Source organism: Pteropus medius, unplaced genomic scaffold (genome assembly GCF_902729225.1).
Source record: "Pteropus medius unplaced genomic scaffold, Ma_sr-lr_union100, whole genome shotgun sequence".
In the NCBI taxonomy this organism is placed as follows: domain Eukaryota; kingdom Metazoa; phylum Chordata; class Mammalia; order Chiroptera; family Pteropodidae; genus Pteropus; species Pteropus medius.
The window spans coordinates 5,497,809-5,522,230 of NW_024349797.1; the positions used below are offsets into that span (position 1 = coordinate 5,497,809).

Genomic DNA, 24,422 nt, shown 5'->3' on the forward strand with positions numbered 1-24,422 from the left:
CGGGGGGAATGGAAATTATGAGTGCTGGTAGAGAAAAGAATTACAGAGACTGTTTCAAAGGGAAGGGGAGGGGGAAGACTTCTGTTTGATTTTAAGGTTACTCTCATGCTGCTAAGTATGTGGGATAGAACAAGGTTCTGAGGAGGTGGGAGGACTAGGAGGAAGAGCACTGGGGAGGAGTCAGTCCTGAAGGAAACATTTTTAATTGAGAAAGAAAGGAGGAAAGTAGGTAGGAGAAAAAGTAAGTAGCTGAAGAGGAGAGTACTACAGGCTTTCATGACTAAGGGCCTCAATTTTCTCAGTAAGATTGGAGCCCCTGTAACATCTGCTGAGTGAAGAAGGTGGAAAGGGTTTGAAAGAACTGGTGAAGAGAGCAGGTTGGGGACAAGTTGAAGGCTTGCTGAGTCATCAAGTATGAGAGGGACAGAATTATAGTTGCATTCGTTGGCACTGATGGGCTATTGGTCTCTGGTACTGATCATTTGCTCAGGGGTGAGGAGAGTGGGCACTTAGATTTCCTCCACAGTGGAGGACTGTCAGGATGGATGTGTTGGGAGTTCAGAGAGTAAAGGAATGATCAAGAAACTCTGTCCAGGTTAGAAGTGAAGAGAAAGGAGTGGAGAAAGGGTGATATACAGTGAGAGAGAAAAGATGGGGGTGTTGTTGCTTTATAAGGTTATCAAAGAGGATTAGAAAGAGGTGGGAGATAGAAATACAATTTTACTGAGATAGGTATTTGATGGAGAAGTAGTTCTAGGTGAGATCAAAGTTCAGGTGGATATGAAGAAAGTGAAGATGAAGGTGAAGGTTACCAGAGCAGAGGAGAACAAAGGAGTATGAAACCGGGATGCTGTGCACATGGACAATAAACACGATGGTAGAAGTAAGGGTGCAGGAGGGAATCGTTAGCTACGAGCTGAACATCTCAGTGAAAATGGCAGAGTAATCTTGGGATGACGTATTGGTCAGTCGTTACTGCATAACAATCACAGAAATCTTGGTGGCTTGCAGCAGTAAGTATTGATTTAGCTTCCACATCTAGAGAGAGTTGATCTAGGCCAGACTCATCAGGGTCATTCTGTTGATTTGTCATCTGCAGGTTGGATGGGATCTAGCTGATCTAGGCTGGTCATGGTTGGGGGCACTGGCTAGAATGGTTCTGGTCCTTTCCCTCTTGAGACTGGAAGACTAACCCAGGCTACTCTTTTCATCGTGATGGCAGAGGTGCGAAAGAGCAGGCATGTTTACAACTTTTGGTCACATGATGCCCACTAACATTCCTTTGGCTAGAGTCATTGGGTGAAGAAGTACACTCTACCCATGGAGGTCATTGAAGGTGGGGAGGGAATATTTTTCAACAATAACCTAATAACCTAATAGGTGGTAGATGGAGAGAGGATGGGGTTGCAGATTGCACAGGACACTCGAATGACAACAGAAGAGCAAAAGTGGGAGGGAAGGATCCTCTCTGCTCTGTTCCCATCCCGAGATGCAATGGGCCCCAACTGAGAGTGTTCGACAGAGAGGTTATTTGGTTAGAGAAGATACAGGTTCTGTATCATGAAGAGTCATATATGAATAGCAGCAATTCCAGAGGCCACAGAGGAGACCTGAAAAGAGGCATCGGGTGGCAGCTGGCTACCCAGAATCAGAGAACAGCTGCCTGAGCCGGGAAGTCCTAGCCTTGGAAATAAAATTGGCCTAATACACACAAGCACAAAGGTACTAGGAAAGAAGAGCTTGGACTGGCCCAAGGTAAACTCTCCGGGAGCCTTATTATTTTGGGAAGGTGTTGTAAAGGCCAGCCTCCATGTTGCTTTGAATGGGTTCTGCATGCTGGCTCTTTCTGACTAACCGAGGAGGGCAGATGCTTCCCAGGGGGAGATGTTTCTAGGGAGAGGCTGTCACAGCTCCGTACTATACTTGGGATTTCACAATTGCTTTTACTCTGACAGGGTGTTGGGAAATTTTTTTTCCCACTACAAATAAGGAAGCAAGAGGGTGGGTGTGGGAAGGAAACTACAGTGATAGAAATAACATCCATCCTTGGAAAGAGAGACTCTAGGAGAAAGATGGATGGAGTGGAGCAACTCACCTGGGCTAGATCTCTTCATAGAGGCTCTCACAGCCTTTCCTTGACCTTTCCTCCCCAACTAGGCTGTAAAGTCATTGAGGGTAAAGGCTGAGCCTGTCTCCATCATGCTCCATTGCCAGTGCTAGCAGCACACACGTAACAGGTACTCAATAAATATTTTTGAGTGTATGTGTCAATGAATAATAAAACATTTTTAAGTTTGTTTCTCTATCTCTACTTAGAAGAAATTCAGACTTTCTTTTGGTCACATCAGTCAACCAATACAGGAACCTCTTGAGTGTTAAGCAGGTGATCAGGCTCTGAGCATTCACAGAGAGTGGGACAGTCCTTGCCAGATGGTTGCTTTTCTTCACTTGAAGCTTAGGGAACAGTAACTAAATGTGGAGCTATATAGCAATGTTTCAAGCCTCAATTTTCCCTTCTGTAAAAGGGGGACATTCAACTAGATTTGGGTTTCTTTCCTACAAGGCTCCTCGAAGCCTTTAATATTCTGTTGTCCATTGCAAATCTCTAAAACATGGAAAGCAGTTTGATGTCTGTCTTTGTTAGCTCAGGCTGCCATCGCAAATATACTATTGAATGGATAGTTTAAACAATAAATATTTATTTCTCACAGTTCTGGAGGTAAGGAAGCCTAAGGTCAAGGTGCTGGCAGGTCTGGTATCTGATGAGGAACTGCTTCCTGATTTGTAGACGGTTGTCTTCTTGTATTCTCACACAGTAGACAGAGAGCAGAGAGAGAAGACGAGGCAAGCTCTCTCATGTCTCTCCTTATATGGCCCTAATCCCATTCATGAGGGCTACACCTTCATGTCTTAATTATCTCCTAAAGACCTCTCCTCCTAATATCACATGGGGGATCAGGCTTCAACATAGGAATTTTGCTATTAACAAACATTCTGTCAATAGCAATGTTTCTGAAATGTGTTTGACCATGAAGACTTTTTTTTTTTTTAAGAGCATCTCATGGGGCTGGTTTTCTAAGGGACACACCCTTTAGGAAATGTGGGTTTAGGCTAATTCTGGTGGACCAATTCTTATTGTGTAATTTCTTGTGAAGGTCATCTCCATCCCAACTTCACAGGTGCACCATGCCAAACTCTATGGTGTTTTTTTTTTTTCCTGTGCTCAGGATGAGGCCAGCTGATTTTTAGAGCACCCAGTGCATTCTGGCATCTGATTATCCTTTGTCTTGATGATGTTGCAGGTAGATGTTCAAGTTTCAGGATTAGGTCGTATCTGCTAAGCGTCTGTCTGGCCCACAATCCCTAAAGCAGCCCTGGCTCACCCCTGAGCACCCTGCACCCCAGTGAAGATTTGAGGCATTTAGGATAACTATCTCTCTGGAGGCTTGGGGACAAAGGGACTGGGCTGTATTGGGATGTGGCCAGAGGTTGAGAGTTCTGGACATGTCTACACAGGACAGAATCAGGAATTCTGAAAATCGGGAAATTCCAAGGTAAGGCACTGAATCTAGAACAGGGGCCATTTAGCTGCTTTTTCCCTCTTTTCGATTATCTACTTGGCTAGGATGTGATCTTAGGTCGGATCACTTGGCTATTGAGGTATATGGGGAATGGCTTGGATAGTTAAGAACTAGATACAGGGATCGAGTTCAGGCTTCTCTCATATCTCCTCTGAGTAAGAGCAATGGCCTCCTAATTGATGTCTCTGTGTCCTGACATATTCCTTTCAATGAGTTCCTGTACCACCTAAAACATAGACTTTATCCCATCACTCCCTCTGTTTAAAATCTCTCAATGGCTCCCCAAGACCTCTTTAGGCTGGTACCCAGGACCTCTGGAACTCTACTCCAACATGACTTTTTAGCTTCACTTTTCCCCCCATCCTTCCCTCCCACCCACCCTATAGTTTAGCCAGATGGAACTTCTTATTGCTTCCTGAAAACCCCTTGGTCTTTCATATCTCTCTACCTTTGTTCATGCCTTTCCTTCTGCTGGTGTACTTCCCCTGAGGCTTGGTCTAGCAAAACCCCTCATTCTTTGAAATGCAGCTCTAAAATCTTCTACATTTTGACTAGTCATTGGCTCCATCTTTTGTGCTCACATAACACTTGTACATATCTTTATAGAAGTATCCATCGTTACCCTTATGATTGTTGTCACCCTGGCTCAGTAGATAGATGGAGTTAGAGGATATTTAAAATAGAAGAGATGTAGTTTTGCTACTTTTCAAGCATAGCACATTTTTTAAAGCTAAGATATAAATAGGTGCTAATAAGTAAAGTGGGAAAATTAATGCAAAATTACAGGTTGTATGAGTCCTGATTGTATAATAATGTGTCATAAACAAAAGACCATAAACATTCCAGAATTATTCACTAAGCCCTGAAGTTGAAGCCATGTTGATAGAATAGTTAATGTGTTGAGACTTGAGTGTGAAAAAGATACTGATTTTTATTTTAAAAACTTCAAAATATTTTTAGTGTTGAGTAAAACCTAGAACTTTGTAGACAAAGATGCATTTGGAACTTTCTACCCTTTGAGGATAATGAACACTGCGTTCAAATGATTACGAATTCTGGATTAGCGACCCTAGATGAAGAGGTTTGTTGTTACATGATGACTTACTGTTACAGGGCGGAGTCTGGCATAGGTGGGTCCATTGTGTGCCATCAAATGTGTTTGATTACTGCAAGACGAGTCCCTAGGTTTCATTTCATATTCCTGTTGTAACTGATGGGCAGTGGGAAGATTCGTGTATTTATTGTCCTCATCTAACAGATCCCGGAAACAGTCATATAATGCTAACCAGTGTGACATGATAGAAAGGTGGTACTTAATGTTCAAATGCCTGAATTTAAGATTCTGTTACATCACTTAACTGGTTCTGTGACCCTCTACAAACCACGTCCTCTCTCTGAGCTTGTTTCTCCAATATGTAAAAGAGAGTTGAAAAATTGACACCTAACTTGTCGCTATGAAGGTTGGATGAGAGTGTTTTGTAAACTCTGAAGTACTGTGCACACATTGTGCCTGCTATTTTTAATGAGGCTTATGAGATCATTGTTATATGTGCTTAGTGACTATTTGTTTGCTCTGTGCATGTTATATATGATATTTCTATGAGTATTGCATGTTTCACATTCTCAGCTCATGGTACAGGGAGGCTGTGCTGACTCACTGACTTGATCTACCACCTGGCCCGGGGTTCTCATTGGGCTCCCACCTTTCTGGTTCTCTGCAGTGATGTCCTTCAGAATAGGCAGTTCCACTGAAGCCGATGAGGTCGGACCACATTGTGGGGTTCATAGGCTTGGGCGTTCCATGGTAAGTGCTCATAGTAAATTTGGAGCTAGGCACCTGGACTTCTTTCTTTAGCTGCCCCAGGATTGGGGCTCTAGAACCAACTAGGGCTAAGCCTTGACCAGGATAACTGGGGTGACTCAGATCTATTATACATGTCTCGCTCTCTAGGAGGCGAGCTCAGGTGTGTTCTCCTAGTAGAGAAGCCAGAGCGAGCAAGTAGAAAAGGTAAAAGTGGTTTCCAAGCCTCTGCTCATGTCATTTTTGCGAACATCCCATTTGGCCAAAGCAAGTCACATGCCTGAGCTTGGTGTCAAGGGCTGGGCACAATAATGTTAGATGGCCAAGTAGGTAGAGATAGGGAGGGGTGAATTAATACTATCAAACTACTGTACAGCATTATGGGAGACGTGTCTAAAATCATGGTGTGAATAGATGAATAGAGAAACGGCAGTGATGATGATGGTAATGGCTAATGGCTAATGTTTACTGAATGCTCCCTGAGGGCCAGCCTCTGTGCTAGGAGTTTGATGTGCATTTCCTCTCCATTGAATCCTCACAACAGGTACTAGGTACTAGGTACTAGTACTGCTGTAGGTACTAGGATTATCTCTTCTATTTTGCAAACGAGAACACTCAGGTTCAGAGGGATTAAATAATTGCCAAAGGTGACATCGCTCCTAAGTGGGGGAGCTGGGTAAGAATCCAGGTTTGTCGAGCTCTTAACTAAATCCCAGAATACCAGAACCTGAGGGCAGGCACACCTCTTGAAACTTAGCAGAGAGGAGCTTAGGACAAATATTGGGCAATGCCATTTCAGGCAGAGGGTGCTAAACTCAAGGAATGTGTGTCCCTCGTGTGAGTATTTACTGATGCTAGGACCTGTGAGGGATGCAAAGGTTCTAAGACTCAGTCCCAAGCAGTATGATTGAAAAGGCAAATCTATTCCAGAAAAGTCTGTATAAATGATGGTTCCATTGTGGCTTTTCGAGGGGAAGTAGAAGATTTCAGGGATAGCTCCCTATCTGTTGGGGTTGGTATGGTACAGTGGTTTTGAAACTGTTTTGGGACTCCACAGTTTTTATCATAAAATCGGGAGAACTATTACAGAAGTCAAGGTGGAGGCAAGGATAATTTCACCTCCCATTTCCACAGAGCAGTTGTTTTAGCTGTCAGATATTGGAGGTTTTCTTTTCCCTTTTTTTTTTTAAAAAAAAAAAAAGAAAGAAATAAGGGTCTCAGTGGCCTAAAAAAGGAAAGCCACTGTTCTTATGGAAATGTCCCTGGTCAAAGGTCCCAGTAGCTGGGGTCTAAGTGCCACTTCTACCACTGCCCAATTGTGTGATCTTGGACACTTGCTTAACTGTCTCCAGGGTCCTTTTTTCCTCCCTCATCTGTATGATGAGAGGTTTAAATTTGGTGATCATTGCTGTCTTCTCCCTCTCTGATATTCTTTACCTTCAGGGGGCAGCTGTGCCTGTTACACTGTCAGGAATGGAATTCTAGAATGGGCTGCCATTGGTTTGACCAATGGCAGCCCATTCTCTTCTCACTTGCGGTTTTTGAACTTCCGTCTGTTTTCTCACCCTAGTCAGCAAACGTTTACTGCCTATGACTTACTCTGCCAGGCACCATAACCCGCTTTCTTCAATGCTCGTATGCTGCTAATGCTTGCCCTGGTCTGGGAGAGTCCCAAGAGTGCCCCCTAGCTGTGTCTTCTCCTAGCCACCGTCTTCCTTTCTTTTCTTCCTGCACCCATGTTTATGTATCTCTGCAGGACAGTGTATGAGGGTTGGTAACAATTTTTACTTTGTAGGAGTTGGCAGTTAGGGCAGTGGTCAGGGGGGACCTGGGGGTGTTGATACAGGTGTGACCATTGGGTCATTGTGCCCTGCCCAGCCTTCCTCAGCCACCAAGAGGGATGAACATATGACTAAAGGACTTTTCTGATTTAGATCCCTTTCCTCTGGCCACCTCCCTCTCTCAGGTGGTGACTTCCTGAGGAAAGGGCAGAACTAAGATTTGGTTGTTTGGTAGCAGTACCTGCATTTCCTGTTCTCAGTTCCTAGGGAACAGATGGGCTGGGGAGATGTGGAAGGACACAGTTTCCCCACAAAGTATGGAAGGAGAGAAGAGTGGAGAGTGGCAACTGGTACCACAATGCTATTTTAGATAGAGGAGACCTTGGAGGGGATTCCTGGGGGAGAGGGTATAGAACCTGAGAAGTTATAAACGCAGTTGAACTGCACTTAGTGAGTCCCGAAAAACGCTGAGGGGTGGCTTGTTTGGGGCCCAGTGAACAAGGAGATGAGAAGTAGTAGATGAGATTGGAAAGATGGCTGGGGTCCAGACGGTATGGACCACAGATCTTACAGACCACAGGGAGGGTTTGGATTTCATTCTGGGTGTGTAGAGAAGTCATGGGTGATTTTAAATGAGGAAGTGATGGTTTCCCTTTTAAAAGGTCACTCTGACTGTTATGTAGAAAATATTCCACAGGGGCAAGGTTAGGATCAGGGCGTCCTATTAGGATGCTGGTATGCCGTCTAGAGGAGAGATAGAAACGTCGGTATAGTTAAATCGATCATAGCATAGCCAAAGCTCTCCCCTGTCAGGTCCTGGGTTGCTGGGGCAAGCCTGGAATATCCTGTCAAAGAGTCAGGGAATCCTGGGGAGTCTAAGGGTGGGGAAGGGGAGATAGCAGATTGTGGGGTGGGGGAAGGCGGCAGGGCATGGCATGGATGAGAGCCAGACCTAATTCTGCTTCTTATTAAACTGTGTGACTTTGGGAAAATTATTTAATCTCTCGGGACTTCAGTTTACTCATCTTTAAAATGGGGATAATAATAGTCTTAGAGTTTTTGTAAAGATTCAATGACTTCAAGCGTAACCTACTGGAAGTAGTGCCTTGCACAGAGTAACCGAGATTAAGTGCTTGCTATGGCTTTGTAGCTATTGTTGTAAGACGTGTGTGGAAGAACTGTGCAACAGCCTTATCAGGGGCTTCCCAGAATCATGGGAGGACCAGATGGACATTGGCCTGGGTCCTGAACACACTGATCAACTCTGCTCCCTTCTTAGGGGCTGCCTTTAGCCTGCCCTGAACCCCCTGGTTCAGCCCTCACTCCATGGCAATCCTTCCTAGAGACAGTCCCTGCTTCCTGCCCTTGCATGCTCCACCCTCAGCCATCACACGGCACTGCAGGAAGCATGTTCTGCACCTCTGAGGTGCACCCCACAGATGGGGCTGTGCCAGGCCCTGCATTTGCCTTGTGGTGAAGTCGGGGGCTGTCTGGCGTGGGGTCCGCACTTCTTGAGTCTGTCCAGAGCCTCTACTATTCCGTTTGGCTGTTCCCCTGCTAGTTCTGGCACCACTTGCTTCGTTAATGGAGAATTTGTCAAGTAATGGGAATAATTAGCACAGTGGGGGCCTTACTGTGCCCTGGAAAGAGAACAGAGAGAGCCATCTCACAGACCCAGACATGATTGCTGGGCAGGCTTATTTCTCTTGTCTGCGTCTCTCTCCCCATCTCTTGCACGTGTTTGATTTTTTTTTTTCTCTCTTTGTGTAGAGAGAGCTGGCTAGGAGAAAAGACTCGTAAATTGCACTCTTGCTGGGCTAGTGCTGCGAAAGCTGGATAAGATTGTCTTCTTGGACTGGATAATTTCCCTCTCCCCCTACCTCCTTTATGGGGGAACATGGGCTGAGCAGCTAAGTTGATTCTGCCCTCCCTTTCTCTTCCCCGTTTCCTCTCTCCCACCAGCCCTCCCCTCTCTCCTTCTCCCTGTCCCCTCATGTAAAGAACTCACTGACTCTCAATTGAAACCATTTTAATGGTCCCAAGAGGCGAGGATCTTGAAGGGTGATTATCTTCATTATAAATTATTAACTCTCCCAGCAGCCAGATGGCTTCCCAACCCACGGCTTGGAACTCCGGGCTAGAGAGGCCCGCTGGCTGGGAGAGGGGAGAAGGGAGGAAGCTCAATGGTGAATGACCACAGCTTTGTGGGTTCCGGCTGCACCTGGGTGCTGGGGAGGTTGTCGGAACCTTGCAAGGCCTGCATTCTGTGGTCTGCAGGGAAGTTTGTTGCTGGAGGTTTTGCCCACCAGACAACTCAGGGCTCCCTGGGTGATGGAGTAGAGGTGGTAGGCAGGGAAGAGACTAAGGCCATGAGAGTTGCTTTTAATATCTACCTTAAAGGATTGTTATTCGCAGTAAAAAGGTGTGATTATTACCTTATGCTGTGTGGCCTTTACCTCCTTGGATGTTCACAACCTCTTGGAAGGCATATTCATTTTTCTCCCCTATTTATAAGAGAAGTACTTGAAATTGGATAGGTCATAGAGTTTCCCATAAGGTCACCTGGTCAATAGTTAGTGGAAAGACAGAGCCTGGTTTTGACTACCAGTCTAGTCGCCTCTTCCCCACACCAGACTTCTCCTTCCTAGTTATCTATACCATGCTCATCCTTCAAGTTTCCACGTAGTTTCCTCCTCCTCTGGGAAGAGCTCCCTGACTACACTAGGCCAAAGTCACTGCTTCTGGAATCTCTTGCACTCCATGTATAAGCCTGTTTATACAACTCCAAAGGGTGTCACTAGTGACAGGCAAGTCCACTTCATCTGAAGGTAGTCTGCTTAAGATAAAAACATAGACTTTCCCTTCACTAGACAGATTCTCTCCTTGAGGGCCATAGCGTACCTGTGGAACCTCTCTCCTAATATGAGAATGCTTCAGATCTTTGAAGATACTCTTTATGTGGCTGCTGAGTTACCTCCATCAGCCCAAACATGCTGGTACCTCCAAAGGTTTCTCGTTTTAAAGAGACTCGGGTATGACTCTTAACATTGTCTGTGTCATTGGGATGAAGTTGAAAAGATGTCCATCTATCCGCTCACCTCTCCTTGAGCAGGCCAGTTGAGGCACGGACATCGGCCATGCTCCCAGGACGTCAAGGACAGCAGCAGCAGTGATGGTTCACATATATTGGTACTTATCTCTGCTGAGCACTGTCTTCAGGGCTTTCCTTTGTACTAAGTATCTTACTATGGTGACTCATCATTATCATATCCGTTTTACAGGTGGAGCAACTGAGGCATAGAGAGCATAAGTGACTCGTTCAAGGTCGCACAGGCAGCATGTGTTGGGTCTGGGATTTGAACCCAGGCTCCAGCCGATGCCTTTAACCTCTACAAAAGGGGTGCTTATGCTAACACCAGTGTTCTGTCTGGACCGTACAGACTGACCTGCACTTGGCAGGGCCACCCCTCACCTTCCATCTACCTCGTCATATCGTTTAGGCTCATGTCTTTCCTCTCTACTGGCATGTAAATGCCTTGCAGGGTTTGAGTTATTATTATTATTTTTAATCTTTACATCTACACCATGAGTGCTCCATGGATAAAAAATGTTAACAAAAAGACTTCCTTTCAATTTACTCTCCTCTAGCTTAGTTACACCACTCTCAAAAGAGTGGGGCTCAGAATAAAAATCTAATGACCACATTGACCCAGACGACTAGCTCCTTTTCCCTATATTTTCATTAACGCAATCTAAAATAGCATTCTTCCTCCTCCCCCGATTCAATTCTTATTTACCCTATAGTTACAAATCATACCTTCCATCCTTATGGGTTGTTTATTTTGGAGGATAAGTTGTATAGCTTTCCATTTATCTCCATCCACTTTTGGCTTCTGAGACACAGGCTGCAGTTTAAGCTGACCTTGGCCTCTCAGGGGCTCACGACATTGTCCCCATATGCTCACTACCTCTCAGTGTCACTTCATTCACAAACATGACTGGTTCCATCCAAGCTCTTCCCTTTTCATCCCCGCTCTCAATGGACATGAGGAATGGGATGCAGGGCCTGACCTCACACCAGAAACTGCCTCCCAAAGGGTTCCTCACCACACCTTTTTCTGAATGCTGTCGTTAACCAGGGATGAGTTGTCTTGTTTCTGTCCACCTCGCATTCCTCCTACCATGAGAATCTTCTCCAAAAGACGGGCCGAAGTCCATCTGTTTTATAACTCCTGTGTGTTCCTACTACAATACATGAGTATTCTTGACAGAAAAGGAATTTAGGTTAGTCTGACATGACTATTTGTTAGTTTTTATGGAAAACTTGGTTTTTAAAGAAAGAAAAGAGAGTTCAAGTTTTCTTTTTTATTTAAGCCTCTTCTTTTTACTCTCCATCTCGTTCCTCTTCCAGCACAATATAAGCTTCAAATGTCCTCTACATTCCCTTTTGACAGACTGGAATTGAGGTCCTCGGAGGCTCTCTTTCTTTCCTTTCCCTAAAGAGGCGGGGACAGAGAACTGAGGGCAGGGTAAGCTTGGTGGCTGCGGCATTTTAAAGTTAGAAGTAGCCCAGCATATTTCAGGGGAAGAAGAAAAGCTATAAGGATGGGCGGTATTCTTAGACAAGAAAAAATTGTGCAAGAGAGAACTGGGATATAGAGTGGAATGGGAAGAGAGAAGGGCAGTGAGCTCCCTGTTGCAAAACCTGTGGATGTTTGCTGATATTTTCTTGATAAGAGATTTGGCTCTGACTTGAAGTATAACATACAGATAGGAAAATACATAAATCATAAGTGTCCAGCGCAACCAGTGCATTTTCACAAACCGAGCACAATGCGCAACATCACCCAGATCAAGAAACAGAACTCCTTTACCCTTTTTGCCTTCCTCTGGTCCTTAACTACCCCAAGAGTAACTACTGTTCTGACATTTAACAGCATAGAATAATTTTGCTTCTTTTTGTACCTTGTATAAATGGAACACACACAGTATGCACTCTTGAATGAGACTCATACATGGTGTTATCTGGGTGAAGACCAAGCATACTCAATGCTATGTAGCATTTTGCATGAATAGACTACAATTTATTTATCCATTCTATTGCAGTTGGACATTTTCTAGGTTTTGGCTATTATGCATAGCATCGTTATACACATTTTCATGAATGTCTTTGGTTGGACATATATAAACATTTCTGTTGGTATATACCGAGGAGGGGAATTGTGGAGTCACGGGGTAAAAATGCTCAGCTTTAGTAGCTGCTGCCATGGACTTTCCCCAAAGTAGTACCGCCGTACTTTTTTAAAATTTAATAAAGCTCAAAATTACTCTATAAGTATTATCATTTCCATGTTTTTGGAAACATGGCTAACTAGCTGTAGGAATGAGTCTGGGTTTAAATCCAGTCTCACCTGATGCCAAAGCCCATGCTTTTTCATCGCTACCCCGAACTGTTTTCACATCTTGGAGAAAATTCATGCCTTCACCTCCCTCCCCACCTATATAGTACAGTCTTTGCTGTTGCATTAATGTAGAGAAGACTGAGTGTGTGAGACGGTCCTAATGGTGTCGTGTCGGGAGAGCCATAATTTAGTTGATGGAACACATCTCTGAGGCTGTTGTGCAAGAATGAGCCTGCCTTCTATTCCAGAGTACCTAGGGATAGAGTGTGCCCACATTCTATGCCTTTGCCCAAGGACACAGGCAGGTGAGGGTGTAGAGCATTGGCAGTGGGAGTGAGACATTTGACATGTATTTCAGATCGTACGAAGTCCTGCTAGGTATTGGTGGTCATATGAGATGAAAACTTCTGACAATATGTCAATGACGATGTTTTTGAAGGTCTAGTAATAGGAGTGTATCAGTCAGGACTCTTGGTCACGATCCAACTCAAAGTTGCTTAAGCAAAAAAAAATATTTTGTTTGTTTATGTAATGGAAGTCTGAGGATCCGTTGGACTTCAGGCCTGGCTGCATCTAGTTGCTAAAAGAAATCACTAGAAATCCATTTCTATCGATCCTAGCTGTTTTTTTCTTTGTCTTCATTCTTAGACAAGATCATCTTGAATTGTAATAATGGCGTCTGTCATCCACTCTGGACTTCATTCTAATAGTTTGACAACATAGTGAGGAGAGAAGGCTCTTCTCCCAATAATTCCAGCAAAAGTCCCTGAGTTAACTCTAATTCGACTCAGTTTGGGTGACAGGCCCATCCCTAATCCCTAATTACAGTGGCAGGAGATAGGAATGTGCTAATTGACTAAACTGGTCCTAGGATTTGGGATTGGGATGAACCCCACCTAAATGACCTGGACTGAGATTGGTGGTGGAAAACATTTTACGTTCAAAGGCGAGTGAGGGGTGGGGTGAACAGGGGGCAAGTGAAACCAATAGAGAGCCATTGTACAGATTTTCTGGTCCCACTAAGGAGCATAAGAGGGAAGCTACTGAGAAGTTCTAGGGAAAAAGCTGGAAAGCCCAGCTTGGGGAGCATGGCATAGCAGCAAGGGCTGGGCTTGAGGAGAGTCATCATCAGGCCTTCAGCATCTATCCTGGTTCTAGACACAGGCCTGGCTTTCTCCCAAGTCTGTCTCAAGAGAGCAAAGAAACTGCAGAGAGGGGACCATGCCTGTGGTAAATAGTCCACGTGTCAGAATCGTGTGAGGGCCCTGCCTCCTAAGCAGCCAGATAGTGAGACATTTGCAAAGATGTTAACCCCACATAAAAAGCGTGCCATTCAATAATTATGTAAATTAGCTGGCAATTAGATAATGTCACTCACTTTCCCTTTCTTGCGAGATTTCCACACAACAGATAACAATTTTTGAGCTTTTGCACCACTCTGTACCCTCTGTGCAGGCTCTGGGGCAAACCACCTGCACTCATGGCTGCTAGGGCCATCCTATGGCTCAAGAGAGGGTGGCAATTGGCTGCCCAAGCGGGGAGAGCTCTCTGGCTCCCCTTTTTCCATTTCCTGGGCCTTGCTGTAGCCCGCTAGAGGGCTAAAGAAGGCTAAAGAATAAATGCCTGGGGCAGTTGGCTTGCTGCCTGTGATGGTTAATATAAGGTGCTCTTTAGCTTTTGGCCATTTTGGCTATTTCCCAGAGGCCACAGGAATGTCCACAATCTAAGGGCTTTAAGAAAATGTGGGCCTACCCTAAGGGTGTCAAGTCTAGATAAACTCAATTCTGATGTTACCAGTCCTGAATTCAGATTCTGCCTGGCACCTATGGGAAAGAAAGCTTGGTTTTCTTCAGTCAGCCTTTTTGATCCCCCACAATGCCGGCAGGGCAACCTTGGTGTCGCCAGTGGTAGGCTGGGCTGGAGGGAAGGACTGAGAATCTGATGGGAGAGGCTCAGCTGGCAGAACAGAGTGGCCGCCCCAGAACAGGCTGGGTAAATTCCCATGATCCTCCTCATGGGGCAGTTTTCCTGGGCAGCTTAGTTCTTAATTCACGAGTTTCCTGGATCACTAAGCTTGTGCTGCTTTGCCCTTTGGGGTCATCTGAGTCGGCGTTCAGAGAAGTAAGGGGGCTCAGGATTGTTGCTGTTGTATAAAGTGGAGTGAGGTGACTGCGTGGAACAGAAATCCAGTGATTCACAGGGATGCTCTACAGTTTCTGTTTCACTCTTCATTCTTTCTACACAAGTTTCCTGAGCTCCGACTCCATGCCAAGGTCCTGGGGCAGGCACCGTGGTCATGCAGACCTGCCCCCAGGGAGCTCCCCAGCGAGTTTCCAGAGCCTGGGCTGTTCCTCGCTGTGCTTTGTCTCTAAGGTACACTTGCCGCTGCCACTTTTTGATGCCCTCAAGGATGAGAATGCTTGCTCACTCTGCTTTGATACAGCAGTAACTGGAAGGAATCAGAGCTCAGTTAGGTTGAATCGAGCAAGTCATTTAATTTATACAGACAAATACATGACTTTCGGAGGCCCAGAGGTGAGTTGATAGTATAGGCCAGTCTGAAAGTTTCTGGAACTGTCCATTTAGAAGATCTCCCATGTCCCTGCTCATCCATGATACTGGGTCCTCCACGTGGATGTCCTTGCCTCCCACTGAGGTGCCCACTGTTTTTAGCCATCTGACCCTGGGCCTCGCCTGTCAGCCAGTGGACTCACTCGATCTAAACTGGCAGGACTGGGAGTCGAGAAGGAGGTAGAGCAGCCAGGACAGTGTCACCAGGAAGCCTCTTGGGCTCACACACCATAGGCTCCATTGTGTACCGCGTGATTTTTACATTCTCGGCTCATCAATAATCCCAGGCTTGGGATACCCCTTGCAAGAGGTATGTTTTTTCTGCCCCCACCTGTCTTGCTTCCTCCTCATCTCAATCCAGTGTGTGACTGGGAAGAGGAGACAGGAGCAGCTGTCCTCTGAGCACATTTTCCAAAAGTGGACACTTTTCAACTGTTTGATATAAGGAAATATGTAGACGTGGCAGTTGCTGAGACTGGAAGGAGCCTTCTTTTTAGGGCAAGGAGCTCCTCTCTGCCCCGGGATGTTGTCTTTTGCCTCGGCTGGCATACTTTACCTCGTACAGCAAGCACAGTCTTGGGGACTGGGTCTCATCATCTAGCCTCCTGATATTCACCTCGGACTTCATGTCTTCTCAGTCTAATGGCAGCGGCCTCCAACATATCAGCCCGCTCCAGTCTCAAGGCCTTTGCAGGGACTATTACTTCTGGAACATTCCTTCACCCTCTTCCAGGGCTTTCCTTAAATCATATCTTCCCAAGGACTCTGATTTGTGGTGTTTGCCTTTTTCCATGGTGTGAATACTCCTGGCATAGTTGATTTCGTACTACTGAAGTGACACCAACCAGCTTAGAAATTTCTGAAAGTTTACAGACTGGTTCTCAGCAGCCCGTATGAGTTGGCATCTCCACATCGCTGTGTCCAAGGTCCATTTAAATGCCCATTGCACCACTGGAGGCAGCCATGCCACACTGGGAAACATTGCACAGACAAGACCTTCTACAGAGCAAAGATTTCCTTGTAATGGGTTCAGTCAGCCTCCTACTGATGGGGTTTATTTGTGGGAATAGGTGTTTGTTCTTGGTTGACAGCATTTTCCTCCTCAAAGCAGGGGTAATCATTAGCTTTGCTAATGTGGTCATCGTGAAGACAGTGAATGGTAACGGTCTGACAGAGACCATGGTGAATTATCAAATATGCCAATTAATAAGCTGCAGCTTGCACAGCTCTTGGAAATTACACTCACGGGGCTCATGTAAACAGAGGAGTCAACTCAGCTAGACGGGTGTGAGTCTGCCTTCAGAAACCAGATCACCCACTTGAATGGTTGCGTTTCCAACCGGTATAAACTACATGTAATGTGTACTAGGTGTGTGACATTCCTTAACGACTCAGTTGTTGTCCATTCTGCAATTTTCATCATTTTTTAAAAAGCATTTGTGTTTTAGCATACTGTCCCCGCTCCACAGGCACGCACACGCTCATACGTACACCATGCATACACCAGGGAGCCCTCTTCTCCTGCCTTCCTATCTGGAAATGAGGAAGGAAGGAACTAGTGTTTATCGATTGCCTCCTATGTCCATAAACTCATGCTGGAATCGTCTCACATATGATCTCATTTAATCCTCTCTCCAGCTTTGGAGAGAGGCTATTATTTTCTCTACTTTACAAATGTGGAAATAGAAGCGCAAATAGGTTAAAAAATTGGCTTAAAGTTCCACGTACAAGAACTGGGATTCAAACTCAGCCTTTTTTAAAAGTCTTGAAGCACATATTTCTTTTTCAATAAGACCTTTTCCCTCAACATTTAGTAAGAGAGAAGGATTGTTTTGCTCATTACTCACCTTCTAATTTATTTTTACTGATTTTTATAAAGCTTTCTTTCAAAAAATTAAAGGCCGCCTACATCCAAGCATTGGCTTGTCAGATTGAAAAAGAAAACCTAAAAAAGAAAAAAAAATCATTTTCATGTCTCTTAATAGACAAATAAGGTAAAATTATGTGTGTATTTGAGTGTATAAAATGTTAGCACTTACCTTAAACATAAATGTTGGCTATGTGACCCTGTGATATAAATATTGCAAAAATGTGCTGATATGGCTTTGGGGTTTTTATGCTATTTTTGCACATGGAAAAACTGAGTGCATTATTAGGAGCTGAGCTTGGGGTCCTGCAGTGCCTCTGGAAGAGCCTAGGTTCTCCCTCCTATGTGAAGCACCAAGCACTGTGGAATCACTCAGCACTCCATCAATATTTGTAAAATAGGATGCAATATTTTCCTGATATGTGCCCTAATCTTCCTCTTCTCTCCTTTCTCCCCGTACCCCTTCTTCCTACAGGTCTTTTTCTGGAGTCCTGGGAGGCAGGTTATGGGCAGGACTGCCTCTGGCCTGCACCATGAAGCCTGAGTCTGCTTCTGCTCTGCCCGGGGCCCTGCTCTGCCTGAGCACTCAGCTTCTGACTGCCCTTCTCCCCGCAGCCCCCAGCTGCTAGGAGGTAGAACTTCAGGACTGGTCCTTGGCCTGCTTCTACCTTTCACCTGGCTTGCCTCACCACTCACTCCTCCTCCATCACAGCACTGCCTACCCCAGCCCTCTGCCCGGCCTACCTGGCCGGGGCATTTGAGGGTCTGTTGGGAGGAGTGCATTGCTGAAGCCTTCTACCCACCTCCTTGATTTTCCTCCTTGAATCAAGGCCTCCGGATCCACATGGATAGCTGAGATCTGTTCTTGGAGAAAGACACTTTGCTCCTCACTCCAGGCCCTCATTTTCCCCACCTGAATGCCTCTTCTGCTGCCCTGTCTTTTCCCTCCGCCTCTTTAGTGAATTTCCTGCTTGTGTGCCCATCTGGGGCTGCCTTGTTCACTTTCCTCTTTCCTCAACCTCTCGATATCTGTGCGTGTGCCTCCTTCCTCTTGTGTGCTCTCTGTCCCCCAGCCTGTCTCCTCTTCCTTTCTCCCTTCACCGCAAAGGGGCATCATCCCCTGAGGGCTGTTCCCTGGCTGTCTGGTCCTCCGGGCTTTGTGCCGGCAGCCGCGATGAGCTTCCCCGTGCACTCCGTGTTCTTCACCCTGAAGGTGAGCGTCCTGCTGGGGTCCTTGCTGGGGCTCTGCCTGGGCCTTGAGTTCATGGGCCTCCCCAACCAGTGGGCCCGCTACCTCCGCTGGGATGCCAGCACACGCAGCGACCTGAGCTTCCAGTTCAAGACCAACGTCTCCACAGGGCTGCTCCTCTACCTGGATGATGGTGGCGTCTGTGACTTCCTCTGCCTCTCCCTGGTGGATGGCCGCATGCAACTCCGCCTCAGCATGGACTGCGCCGAGACCGCCGTGCTGTCCAACAAACAGGTGAATGACAGCAGCTGGCACTTCCTCATGGTGAGCCGGGACCGCCTGCGTACGGTGCTGGTGCTAGACGGTGAGGGCCAGTCTGGGGAGCTGCAGTCCCAGCGGCCCTACATGGATGTGGTCAGTGACTTGTTCCTGGGTGGAGTCCCCGCGGACATACGACCTTCTGCCCTGACCCTCGAGGGAGTACAGGCCATGCCCGGCTTCAAGGGATTAATCTTGGATCTCAAGTATGGCAACTCAGAGCCTCGGCTTCTGGGGAGCCAGGGTGTCCAGTTGGATGCTGAGGGACCCTGCGGTGAGCGTCCTTGTGAAAATGGTGGGATCTGCTTTCTCTTGGATGGCCACCCCACCTGTGACTGTTCTACCACGGGCTATGGTGGCACGCTCTGCTCAGAAGGTAAGGCCCTCTTCCCCATTCCTCTATCGTTAGAGACCCACACAGTGGCTGGGGTGAAGGCTAAGGCCCCTGATAGAAACCCGCTCAAAAGTTGCTGCTGTTATCAAACATGCAACTAACGATCTTCAGCTGTATGTTAGATAATCGGGTCCTTTTCCCAAGGGGGTGCTGGAAATCTTTTGCTTGCTCTTAATGGAAAACCCATCAGATCTCAGAAGAAAGAGAATCCTGGCTACTCAGCCATGGGCTCCTTACTCAAATGTTTGGCTGTACTCAAAGGGCTAGATGGAGTAGATCGCAGATCTGTGCCTAGCTCAGCTACATCCACCTCAGCACAGATTAGCAGAATCGACAGAGGGCAAGAAATCAGATAGAAACGGGCAACGTGGTTATCTCGATCCCTTGAGAATTGGACCCTCGGGGATAGATGGGAACCTCCCATTACTTCTTCCTTATAATCCCTGGCATAAGGAAGGCCTGTGCAAAGAAGAACTAAAGTGGATGGATTATTGGTCCATGCTTGGCCCTGCTGTACACCCAGCCCTTTAGCTGTGCCCCTCCTACCGCAATCTTTTGGGTAGGTGTCTGGCGGGTGGACGAGGCATCTGGGGACGGGCCTTCTTGCCTCCTCATTCTTGCACTAGGATTTTTTAATATGAAGTTCCTTTTTCCTTTCCTATCCTCTCTGTGTATGAGAATGGTAGAGGAAGGCACCAAGACTGACAGGAGCCTTGTCCAACCAAGCCTCTGAGGGAGCTGGCAATACTCAGGATAGCCTCAGAGAACCTCCCAAGTTCAACTACAACTTCCCAGGGAGAGGGAGGAAGGGACTTGTGCCAAAGGACTTAGGCTGCTCTCATTTTATTCATCAAATTCTGACTCTTTGGGATTAGATCTAAAAGAAGTGGCTCAGACTTTACTCACAATCCAGATACCTGGACTTCTGGACTCACTGAAGTTCTGCATTTCAGTAGGAAGACCTACTATGTAAGAGCTGGCTATATGAGTATATGTTGGGAGGTTGGGATGAGAAAGAGCCACGGAAGTTACATTTCCTCCCATGCTTTTCGAGTTAAGCCCTAGAGCCTTCTAGGGATGTTTGTGTTGCCACCCCATGCTGGTATCTTCAGGGAGGTGGTGGGATGGTACAGGGCAGAACAGTGACTCTCAGCCTTGGCTGCACATTAGAATCACCTGGAGAAGTTTAAAAACTCTCAGGCCACACCGCAGACCAATTCATTCAGATGCTTGTGGGGCAGTGGGTGGGATCCGAGCATCTGTATGTTTTCGAGTAGGTGGAGCCAGGTAAGTGTCTTAGCACTGACTCCAGGGGTCTCTTCATTCAAGTGAGGCTTCACTGCCTTGTGATTTGTAATGAAAAAATAGTGTCTGCGGGCGTTGCTAAAACTTTTACAGAACAGCCGAACCCCTAAAGTAGGTTATAGTTGATAAGAACTTTAGCTGCTAGAGCTATTTAAAAAATGTTTTAAAAATAAAAACAAGGTTTTTTTCACAGGCGGTATGTGCTGGAGACTAGGACACTTTCAAGGTCTTGTCGGAGGCCTTTGTGTGGGTCACATACGGGCTATTGCAGGAGGGCTCCCTGGGTTCCTCTGCTGGGTTGGGCATGGTATCTCCCTTCCTGAGGACAGGCTGCAAGACGGGCAGATGCAGGACACACATGTCATCCTTTGTGGCTTCTGTCCCCCCACCCCCCACCCAGAACCCACTGGAAAAAGGGATGGGGAAGAGGAGCTGAGGCAAGCCCAACCCACAAAGCCACTTTGGGAATGTGGTTATCGAAGCACTTCTCACGAGCAGGTGCCTTCTGGAGCTGACTGCTGTTCCAAAGCTTCTTGGCTTTGGAGAAAGTTCTGCTTGAAGACGCTGACGTGATGACTTGTTTTTCACTTGCCCAAAGGATCTGTTCAGTTCTCAGAACTTGCGTTGAAAGCTGGCATTCTTCCTTTCTAGGGACCAGGGTGTTTGCAAGTGTGTTGTTAACTTGCTGATTATCCCTGATTGCATTTTTCAGTTTAAAAAGAACTCATTTCCTCTGGGCAGGTCTGGATCAGCACTTTTCTGCAGGAAGAATCTCAATCCTGTATATGTATACAATTTTTCTTCTCTTTCTGCCCCTTTTTTGTTTTGTTTTGTGTGTGTGTGTGCATGAGTGCATGCATGTGTATTAGGTCTCCAGTGGAATTTTTTGGAAGAAATCGAAGACAATTTTTTAATAGTTAAATATATATTAATAATAGTTCTTCCTACAGGCTTCAGATCATCTTGTGGCTATAGATTGATACTCCAATCTGTAGAAGGCCAACACACAGAATAGCTCATTTATTCTCCTGATACGTAAATAGAATAAATAAACCCTGTAGTAAGAGGAATACTTGGTTGGCTTGGAACAGAGCAGTGCAAAGGTCGAGGTGAGGGTAACTGTTGGGAGAAGTATCCGAATTTACTGTTGATAACTTGGAAGCTGTTGGTCTTGGTAATTGTAATCATGTCTAATCACAAAAATGCATTGCAGTCTTTTAGAAAAGATTCGTTCTCTCCACACAGTTAATTTTTAGACTAAGCGGGGGAAAAAACTCACCTGTAACATATTAAGGGGGAAAAAAAAATCACAGCAGCTGCTGAGTGTCAAGCAGATCTGCGTAAAACAAGATATATAGCCTAAACGAATGCTTACCCATTTTCCTAAAGATAATGTGGTGAATCAGGTAGTAAAGATGCATCCATTCCTTCCCCGTCCCTGCTTTAAATCGCACATGTCACAGAACTGAAACTAGGGGACTGATTCCCAGCAGTTGGTCCTGGGTACCAGGCATCTGATTGTCTCAATTTGCAGGATGGGCTCTGCCATTTGATTATGTGAGGGCCTGCATTTGGCATGAAAGATCTGTTTCGTACTTCACGCTTTAGCAGTTCAAGAGCAAGAGGAGCTGAGAGGGCTCCTGCCACTTCAGATGGATGTGGTCAGGGCCTGTTGGAGGCGCTCTCTGTGGTCCATTAGTTCCTAGCATGCTGGCAGCCTTGATGTTTTCTTGGCTTGTCTGGCTTTCTCACCCCAATGGCTCCAAAATGTCTCCATGCTGCACCCCAGGAAGAATGCATAGAGGGACCCCATTTTTAAATGTGCTTTGGGCTATTTAGAGCTCCTGTTGGGTGTCTTCTCTGGGTAAGACCCAGAAGACACCAGTTGCTGTGGGAGAGTTGGACCTAGTGGTAAGAGGTACTGGACACAGTACCTTCTCTTCTGTGTAGTGAATGGCTTTTAGCTCTGGCCGCAGACTGAACCACACAGCCTACACGGGAAGACTTCATTCTAAGACTCCCAACCCAATTAATGGTCATGTGGAACACTCTGGCACATGATGGAAGGAGAAGAAGTCCCACCTAGATTTACTTCTAGATGTTATGTTTCTAAATAAAATGTTTTGGTGCTTAACTTTATACTTGAGCATGTCAATGTTTAATCTTGCCTTTTCAGTAATGGTCTTGAAGGACAGAAGAAGTGCAGTTAATTAAAAATAATTTTTAAATTATATGTACCAGGTTTGGGATTTAGTTGAACTATGGCACAGCATATTCACCTGGTTTTTGTCTGTCCTGTTATGGGCAGCCTTGAAGCTCACCTGGGAATGAGGATGTAGCCTGAGCTCCCTCTAGAGAGTAGTTCCCTCATGGGTCATTGAGAGTTTGCCATTACTTTGATGAGTTTAAACTCAATTGTTTGTTTTTAATCCATTCTTAGTTATGAATGTACATGTATTGAATTTCTCAACAATCTGATGGTCATGAAGGTGTATAAATATCAGTACAAGTCTCCCTGAACAGTACACTTAGCACGATGTCAGCCTTTTGCAGGTGAGGTAGGGCCAGGGCAAGATGGAGAAGTCTTCACAGGTCGATCTCTATTTACAAAGCTCATTACATTGCCTGCTATGTGCAGGAGCACAGACCAGAAGCTGCTTGTCTTGAGTCTCAGCTGTAAAGTTTTCAGGTGTTGGGATCCAGCAGGGAAGTATAGCGGTGGGTGCTGGTAATAGGGACCAGAGCATTATCACAAGCACACCGTTGTGTGGTGCCCACTGGCCTCCCATCCCCCATCCCTCCTACTGTCTGAAGATGATATCCTGCTCAGGTTGGTTTGACTGATGGCTCAACTCCTCTGCGTGGCCTTGGTATGCCTTCCTGAAAGTGAATTTCAATCAGTTTTTACTGAGAATTTTGTGACTCTTACCCCATTTCTCAAAGCCAGAACTAGGATAGAATGGTATGCCACTAGGAGGTGCTTACCCCTGAGAATTTACCAAGGGGCAGAGGCATCTGAAGCTGTAGTTAGGTGCCAGTGATTGCCCTGGCTAGATCCTCCTGTTGTGTGCACTTGTGTAAAAACACAATCATCTCACCTCCCCCTTTCCAGTGCACATCCTGCCAGAATTGTAATAGGGCTTTGTTCCTAATCTGTGTCAACCCTGAAAAGTCTGGGCGGTGGGGGCTGGAGGAGAGTGGTGAGTAATCAGAGAGTAAAAGCTGACTCCTTTCAGAATCCTTCTCCCTGGTTTGGAGACTAGCACAGAAGCGAGGCTTTAACACATACACAAAGGAGGACTGCTGCTTCTGAGACATGGTGCCTCACCCACATTCAGGAGTTAGGTGGGACCAGCCCAGCCAGCAGGGGCTGTCACTAAATGGAGCCTGAATAGGGGTCTGATTGCTCCTTTTTCCTCCTCTCCTCCTGATTACCAAGTGAGATTTCCTGGATATGCTGTATGCTAAATGGCAGAGCAGCCGCCTGCCACTTGCTCCAATTATCCCTCTTTTAACTGCGGAGAGAAGAGCAATTTTTTTTACCCCCACCCCCCAATAGCTTCTCAGCCTCCTTTAAAGAAGCAAGACCCATCTTCCTTGTTCCCCCTTTGATGGGGTGAGAGCATCCCTATCCCTTTGCAGAGCCTGCATGCCAGCTGCAGGCTGCAAAGGGGGTGGGCCTGGGGTAATGCTTAGGTCCAAATTCAGCAGGGTTGAGGGGTCGGTAGGCGTTTTGCCAGGAGCCTTGAGTGGCACATGAACTTGCATTTGCATTTGGTAATGAGACACCACAGGCCCAGCCCTGGGGGCTAATTATCTTCAGGTCCCCTATCTCCATTTGCAGGCTGCCCAGGAAAGATGGCTTCCAGTTCTTGGGGCAGCTGCCCATCATCTGGGCCCTCTCTCTCCTTCACAGGACAGAAGAGGGGATGTGGGATGTGCTTGGGGGATGGGACTAAGGTGCCCTCCCTGATGCCTCCAATTGTCCTGCAATTATTGGCCCCACAGTGCAGTCCAGAGCAGTGAGGCCCCAGAGATGGAAATAGAGTGAGAGAGGCTTTGGGCCAGGGCTCTGAAGATCAGGTACCCTTCCAGGACAAAAATAATAGTGATATTATTACTATACTATTAAATACCACCACGTGCCTGACATCCTAGATATTTTATATGTATTGTCTCATCTAATCCTCATAACACTCCTGTGTCACTGATA

General features: G+C 46.2%; 1 protein-coding gene across 1 annotated transcript in view; it reads left to right on the plus strand.

The window, feature by feature from the left end:
- NRXN3 (neurexin 3) overlaps window positions 1–24,422 on the plus strand; it is a 1,605,778-nt gene that overhangs the window by 220,563 nt on the left and 1,360,793 nt on the right. The window contains exon 14 of the mRNA XM_039883931.1: window positions 17,479–18,886. Coding sequence (XP_039739865.1) covers window positions 18,178–18,886 — 709 coding nt within the window. The 5' untranslated portion in view covers window positions 17,479–18,177. The remainder of the gene's footprint in view (window positions 1–17,478; window positions 18,887–24,422) is intronic.